The sequence below is a fragment of the Engraulis encrasicolus genome, chromosome 8, assembly GCF_034702125.1.
Source record: "Engraulis encrasicolus isolate BLACKSEA-1 chromosome 8, IST_EnEncr_1.0, whole genome shotgun sequence".
Classification (NCBI taxonomy): Eukaryota; Metazoa; Chordata; class Actinopteri; order Clupeiformes; family Engraulidae; genus Engraulis; species Engraulis encrasicolus.
The window spans coordinates 31988313-31996442 of NC_085864.1; the positions used below are offsets into that span (position 1 = coordinate 31988313).

Here is an 8130-nt window from a genome sequence, read left to right on the forward strand (position 1 = left end):
TTCCTCTCAAACAGTGAACAAAAAAATCCACAAGTACAGTACTCAGCTCCAGAATTCTAGTGATACAGTATTCAATTTTACTCAACCTTCATATTTTTTGCCAAGAAAATCAGTTTGTCCACATTGTCAGCAGTGAGAGCAGATCTGCTGGCAGTTACAATGTCCCCAGCAGTTGAAAAGACCCTGTCACTCAGGACTGAGGTAGCAGGAATGGCAAGGTAGTGCTTATGCTAGCTTGGCAATGAGGGGATATGTGGACTCTTTCTTCTTCCACCATAGAAGTGGGTCAGAGTCGAGTGAAATGCTGCTCACTGCCTTGTATGCAGCAACTTCTTTTTTGACCTGCTGCAAAGTATTCTTTTTGTCTCCTACCTCAGTCTGGAAGAGCTCACCAAACAGTTCGGTCATCGCTGACCTCTTGACCGGAGGAGGTGATTCAGATGCTTCTGGGTGTTCTGTGTGTGAGGGTGAAGCAGCTGCTGCTGTCCCTTTGGCCTCCTCATGCTGTAAAATAAAAAAGTGCAAATATTTTCAATACAAATGGACATGGGAACGTATTTTATGTAAAAATTATTTTATTCTCATGTCAATTATTATTGTTGTTGTTATTATTATTATTATTATTATTATTATTATTATTATTATTATTATTATCATATTACCTCCTCTTCTATGGCCACAATCTCAGTGCTGAGGCTGTTGTAGATCCTGTCACAACAGACGTCATCCACATGAGGAAGAGATTTAAACCTCGGGTCAAGGGCTGTGCATTTGTGGAGGAAGTCTTGGCAAGAGGAGTACCTGTCTTCCAGGTTTTCCCTGATGGCAGCCTTGACTTGGGTCACTATGGCGCTGTCCCCATCATTTGGCTCCATAGAGTGGAGAACTGTGGCTTTGAGGGGCAGGATCATGGATGCTGAAGGTGTAGCTTCGGTTTATGACTGTTGTGGGAGTCTTTAATGGCTTCAGAACGACAATCACTTCCTCAGCCCTTCTCACCACTTGGTCAGACAATGTGCTGATGTCCTTTTTCTTGAGAGGCTGTTCTGTCAGTCCCGTGTACACTGCTGCCTGTTGCTCCAGGTACCTTACAAGCATATCGTAGCTCGAATTCCATCGAGTGGATACGTCCTGAATAAGACAATGTTTCGCCAGACTAAGCATCTCTTGTTTACGCTCCAGTATGTGTGCAGCTGTTAGGCTACGGTGGAAGAATGTCACGACGCGTCTCACTTTGCCTAGCAGTCTGGCTAGTTGGTTGAGGCTTGTGGCTTTCTGAGAAGCAAGATTAATGGTGTGTGCGAAACACCCAATTTGGGGACCCATTCCAGCTTCAATCACAGCATTTACTTTATTCCGGGCGTTGTCTGTTGTGACGGCAATTGTTGTCCCTGGCCTCTCCAAATTCCACTCCAACACAGCCTCCTTCAGCCCCTCAGCTAGGTTAGCGCTAGTGTGTTGTTCGTGCATAGCTCTCGATTGCAGGACCTGGCTAGCTATATTCCACTCCGGGGTGATGGGATGGGCCGTCACTGTTATGTAGCTCTCGTTAGCTCTGGATGTCCATCCGTCAGTTGTCAGTGCTATTGCACATGCTTTTGATAACTCTTCAAGGACAGCCGATTTGGTTTGTTTGTAAAGGTCTGGAATTACTTTCTGGCTGAAATGTGGACGACTAGGTACTTCGTATCGTGGTTCAATCACAACTGAATAGGGTCTGAGATCCGATGCAATAAAAGCCCCAATGGATGTTGTAATGGCTTTAGCCCGGTTGGAATTGTGATTGAAAGGATGCTTGAACGCAGCTAACAGTGGCGTTTGCGCTACGGGGGCTTTCTTTCTTGTCCCGGTAGAACTAGAACTAATAGCACTTGGGTGGTGCCGTCTCAGATGAGTTAGCATGTTTGAAGTGCTGCCATCAGTATAGCCGGCATCACCAATACAATGACAACATATCACCTTCGTTTTATCCACTTTTTTCCGTCGCAGGTTTTCACTGGGAAACCGAAATGCTCCCAAACGGGTGATCTTAACGACGGGGGAGGATTTTGTAGCTCCGGTTGGTCGCTCGCTTCAGCCATAATGTCCAAATTAAATCATACGAATAGAATGCACCGTTACAGGCTTAACAGCTAAACTTCAGTTGTGGTCTGTAGCGCTGCAATATGCATGCGGCGCCCAGTGTTCTTCTCCGAGCTACACACACATAGCCTAGCGCAGCCAGAGCCGTACAGCAAAAAGCTGTACCAGGGTCTAGGAGGGCTGGGCGGCAGTGTGGGTGGGATAAACGGTTGCTTCAGCACTCAACGTCACGCAATAGGATGGTGGAACAACCAATCCCCACACACTTCTGTGTAACGTCACAGCTGTCTTTTACAACGTACACGCGACACGCCCTTTGTAGGTGAAGCGGCAACTTCGAGCCGTCGTAGCCGTGAATGTGTGTGATGACCACAGCCACAAACAAGTTTCCTAATAAATCGTGTTTTCACTTATACAGTTCAAAAATGCATCGTTTTCAACCACATGGCCCTCCTTGATCAATCAGCGAAATGTCGAGCAATTTGGGGCTTGTTAAATGGTTATATTTATATCCCCGAAACGCGGAGCGTCGGGGATGTAATGGTTTTGCGTGCGCCGCCGCTGCGTCCGCCGCCGCCGCCACGTAAGGTCTTTCGTGTTAACGCGATAACTTTTGAACGGATGTTTGGATTTGTCCCAGATTTTTTGGGTGAATGCTCTAGGGCAGGTTCATGAACTGATTCGAGTTTGGAGGTCAACACTTTCAAGATGGCTGAATTCAAGATGGCCGAATTTTTGTTTGGTCCATAACTTCTGACCGGGTGGATGGATTTGTCCCAGATTTGGTGTGTGAATGCTCTAGGGTAGGTTCATGAACTGCTTCGAGATGGGAGGTCAACACTTTCAAGATGGCTGAATTCAAGATGGCCGAATTTTTGTTTGGTCCATAACTTCTGACCGGGTGGATGGATTTGTCCCAGATTTGGTGTGTGAACGCTCTAGGGTAGGTTCATGAACTGATTCGAGTTTGGAGGTCAACACTTTCAACATGGCTGAATTCAAGATGGCCGAATTATTCTTTGGCCCATAACTACTGACCGGGTGGATGGATTTGTCCCAGATTTTGTGTGTGAATGCTCTAGTCTAGGGTAGGTTCATGAACTGATTCGAGTTTGGAAGACAACACTTTCAAAATGGCGGAATTTTCATTTGACCCATAACTTCTGACTGGGTGGATTGATTTGCCCGGTAACACCTTATTTTAATGGTTCACCATTTCAGTGAATCTACCATATTAGGTACAGTGTAATAACCAATGTAACAATATTTAATACCATGTAATACTAGTGTAATACCAGTGTAACAATATGCAATATCAGGTACAGTGTAATAACGAGTGTAACAGTATGCAATACCATGTAATATAGTGTAATACCAGTGTAACAATATGCAATACCATGTAATACCACTTACGCACAAACACATGATGTAAGTAAAAAAATTACATTGTATTAAATATTGTTACACTGCTTATTACACTGTACCTAATGTGGTATATCCACTGAACCATTAAAACAGTATTAACATTTGCCCCATTTTTTGCTTCATTTTCACAATAGTCGTTTGGTTTTAAGCCTATGCACGTCATGTCACGTCTGTATGTATCATATACGTTTACGAAATGGTGGACGGGAGTGGTAGGAATGATGGGGGACTGGAAGCGTCGCGTTTCGGGGATATACCTTAAGCAGTCGAAGGCGACTGCACAGGCAGTCTAGTTATGATTGTTGTCAACATGGCATGTTCGGTGTTAGCTAGCTAGCTGTATACCCATAACTAATACATGGCTGGATACGTTGGCTAGCCGCTAGCTTGGTAGACTAGGTGTCATTCCCATCTATTTAGTAAGCGACTTACAGACTTTCAAAGCTCCCAAATGTCTCGTTTTTAATGACATGGATCTTATTAGAATTTGGGGCAGGCATATAATACAAGGCTGGATACCTAGCTCTGTTATTGACGACAGGTTAGCTAGCCACTAGCGAGGGCCTCTTTGTAGGTGAAGCGGCAACTTCCAGCCGTCGTAGCAGTGAATGCGTGTGATGACCACAGCCACAAACAAGTTTCCTAATAAATCGTGTTTTCACTTATACAGTTGGGGCAGGAATATAATACAAGGCTGGATACCTAGCTCTGTGTTGTTGACGACAGGTTAGCTAGCCACTAGCTTGGTAGACTAGGTGTCATTCCCATCTATTCAGTAAGCTACTCAAAGACTTTCAAAGCTCCCAAATGTCTCGTTTTAATGGCATATGTCTTATTAGAAATTGGGGCAGCAATTTCATTCTACACCTACAGTAGTGGTCTGATAATAGCGTGTGATTATCTGGTTCTGTAAAATGCTCAACTTAGCTTACCGAGCTAGTTTAAAACATCGAATGATCAAATGGTAATGTGTTGAGATCTATTTGTGTCCGATAAGTTCATGGTGTATTATTACATCAATCCATGTCAGCCACGAAATGTAATATCATCCAGGCTTTTTAAATTAAGTAAACACTTTCGTGCTGTACGTAGCACGGACGGACACCATGCTTCTTCTTAGAAAGTTTCCTGTTTACTAGGTAGCCCGGCCCCCCTCGCGATTTGATTGGCCCTGTCATCGGATAACTTTCAGCCTCGCAAAACGACCGGGGTCCGCTAGACTGCCCCTGGGAGCAAATTCAATTTGCGGTCGCTAGGGGCGTCTAGATTTCTAGGCTAACACACACACACAGCTGACACCACACTGAAATATACAAAAGCAGATTCCAAAAAAGTTGAGACGGTTGTTATTTTCAAGTTCAAGTTCAAGTTCAAGTACTTTTATTTGTCACATACATGGTAATTGTAGTGAAATGATGATGGTGTCATCAGCTCTGCATCTTAAAAATTAAAAATTAAAAATTAAGTAAAGTAAAAAAGGAAATAAAAGGTGAGAAATAAGTTAAAGAAAATTATTATTTAAAAAAGTCTCTGTTCAGCAGTCGCACTGCCTGGGGGTAAAAACTTTTCCTCATTCTCTCTGTTCTGGCCTGAATGGTTCTGAGTCGTCTGCAGGACTTAAGTAGGGTGAACATGTAAGAGTTGGGGTGTGAGACATCCTGCATAATCTTCCTAGCCCTGGCTCCCACTCTCTTAGTGTAAAGGCCCAAGAGTCCTGGAAGGTTGGCTTTGATAGAGCGCTCTGCAGAGCGCACCACTCTCTGTAGGTCCTTCTGTTGTTGTTGTGTGCAGCTTCCAAACCAGGCCGTAAAACAGCCTGTTAACACACTTTCCACCGCTGATGAATAGAAGGTGGTCAGGATGGGAGTGGAGACCTTAAACTTCCTCAGTAGGCGGAGAAAGTAAGTTACAGCCTCTGCCTGGATTTTGCTGTCAGGTGTTGAGTGTGTTGTGACCAGGAGAGGTCCTCAGTCAGGTGTACTCCCAGGTAGTTGTAATTTGAGACCCTCTCCACAGGCTCCCCGCTGATGGTAAGTGGCGTGTATGCCCTGCTCTGCACCTTTCTGAAGTCCACTACCATTTCTTTCGTCTTGCTGACGTTCAGGGCCAGGTTGTTGGACTGGCACCACAGTGCTAGGTCATCCACCTCATTCAGGTAGGCTGTCTCATTGTTGTTTGAGATGAGACCCAGCACCACGGTGTCGTCAGCGAACTTTAAGATGGAATTTGAGCTGCTGGTGGTTGTACAGTCATGTGTGTAGATGTTATAGAGCAGTGGGCTCAAAACACAGCCCTGGGGCGAGCCAATGTTGAGGGTCAGCTGACTTGAAATGACACCTCCACCTATTCTGACCACTTGAGGACGATCAGTGAGAAAGCAGAGCACCCAATTGCACAACTGTGTGTTGAGTCCCAGCCCCCTCATCTTGTCAGCCAGGCGCAGGGGGATAATGGTGCTGAATGCTGAACTGTAATCTATGAACAGCATTCTAACATAATTCCCCCTCCCCTCATCCAGGTGGGACAGTGTGGTATGTTGAAGGCTTAAGATGGCATCGTCCCTGCTTCTGTTTGCTCTATAGAAATATTGGTGAGGATCGAAAGCACTGGGCAGGGTGTCACATATGTGTTTTTTCACAAGCCTCTCAAAGCACTTCATAACTGCTGATGTAAGGGCCACTGGGCGATAGTCATTCAGGCCTGCTGGCTTGCTGTTCTTGGGCACAGGAACTATGATAGAGTGTTTAAAAAAAAATAGATGGGACAACGGCTTGGGCAAGTGACAAATTAAAGATCTCAGCATATACGGGGGCTAGTTGATCAGCACAGGATTTCAGAACCCTGCCAGGAATATGATCAGGGCTTGTTGCCTTTCTTCCATTTACTGTACACCTCTGAACACTCCCCTCACATCACTCTCACTGATAATGAAAGGTTCCACTAGACTCTTCAGTGACAGCCACCATGGGGTTGGCAAGGTCGAAACGTGCATAAAATGTGTTTAACTCATCAGCAAAAGAGAGCTCAGTGCTATTCATTATTTTGTGAATAAAAGAAAAGTGCTGCCCTTTTCAAAACATTCAATCCATGCATAAGATTGCCAATAACACAAGGTCAACATATCAACTGTTAATTCCAGCAAAAGTATTGATTTGAGGGAAATATGTGTTCATTAACCCTCTAGAGTCTAAGATCCCGCTGGCGGGATTTTTGACACTTCTTCAAAAACACATCTGTAACTCTGAGTTTTTGTCATTCAAACATATAAGTGGCACCATTGCGAACTGTGAAACTGTTGAACAGTTGAAACGACAACGAGACTGTCAGTCACGTGGGGGAAAAGTTCACAGCACGGTATGAGCCCAGTTCACAGATAAGCACTTTAGTGTAACTGGTGCGAGCACGGGTACCGGCTCTGTTCTGGCCGGCCTGAACGCCATACAGGAGAGATGGCTCGGAGAGGTCTTGTGTGCGCTTGTTCATGTGTGTGTGTGTGTGTGTGTGTGTGTGTGTGTGTGTGTGTGTGTGTGTGTGTGTGAATGAATGTGCGTGTGCGCTCCTGGACAGTCCAGACTAATCAAACAAACGTTCACCAGTATTTAAAATCGTTGAGATTATGAGATGGCAGGGAGTGCCTTCTCACAGGTCCCTTTACATACAGTATTATGTGCATGCCCACATACTAATACTTGCCCCGTTAACCATTCATATCTTTTCTGTGTATTGTGTTAAGATGGACACCCTTTCCCACTTTTATCCTTTGAAATATATCAGTGCACGTGTATCCACACTGTTCTAATATACCACATATGACCCAATATACCACATACTAACCATGTCTGTGTATTGTATTCAGACCGACCTGATATACCACATATGACCCAATATACCACATACTAACCATGTCTGTGTATTGTATTCAGACCGACCTGATATACCACATATGACCCAATGTAACACATACTAACCATGTCTGTGTATTGTATTCGGACCGACCTTCTAATCTGCATTTGTCCTTTTAAACCACATATTGTTCATATCTGTGTATGTGTATTCTCACCGACCTAATAAACATTTATGACCTTGCAAACATGCATTCTGACATGTCCTCCTAAACCATATAAAAGTCAGAGAAATCCTATTTCAGACTGTGACTGTAAAATGTAAAATTTTAACTCGGATGTATCTTAGTTACAAAAAAGCAAATTTTTTGGTGTTATTTTCATAGCTGTAACATCAAGGGAAAGGGTGGTCCTCTTAAACCATGCTTATTTCAGGTATGCTGAAAATGACCTGCTAAACCCTCCCGCCTGTGTGTGTGTGTGTGTGTGTGTGTGTGTGTGTGTGTGTGTGTGTGTGTGTGTGTGTGTGTGTGTGAGTGTGTGTGTGTGTGTGTGTGTGTGTGTGTCTGTGTGTGTGTGTGTGTGTGTGTGTGTGTGTGTGTGTGTGTGTGTGTGTGTGTGTGTGTGTGTGTGTGTGTGTGTGTGTGTGTGTGTGATGAACAGGATTGAGGTTGGTTGGGGGGAAAGAACAGGTGATTTGTGACCACAAGGACCCCCATCCTGCAGCCTGATGGATGTGGTGCCTCCTCCAAAATCCCCAGTATGCTCTTATTACACTGCT

General features: G+C 44.5%; 1 protein-coding gene across 1 annotated transcript; it reads right to left on the bottom strand.

Annotated features, from left to right (window-relative positions):
* Window positions 1-225: 225 nt before the first annotated feature.
* On the bottom strand, window positions 226-2358 carry LOC134453836 (E3 SUMO-protein ligase ZBED1-like). The gene is made up of 2 exons (XM_063204585.1): window positions 663-2358; window positions 226-504 (listed from the first exon to the last, which is right to left on the bottom strand). Exons 1-2 carry the CDS (start codon window positions 909-911, stop codon window positions 226-228), a joined length of 528 nt encoding a protein of 175 aa, XP_063060655.1. The 5' UTR covers window positions 912-2358.
* Between the last annotated feature and the right edge of the window lie 5772 nt (window positions 2359-8130).

Coding starts and splice junctions, on each gene's coding strand:
- LOC134453836 (XM_063204585.1), bottom strand. CDS start 911: ATGATCCTGCCCCTCAAAGCCACAGTTCTCCACTCTATGGAGCCAAAT. Junction 505..662: donor TTGTGGCCATAGAAGAGGAG/GTAATATGATAA, acceptor TTTATTTTACAG/CATGAGGAGGCCAAAGGGAC.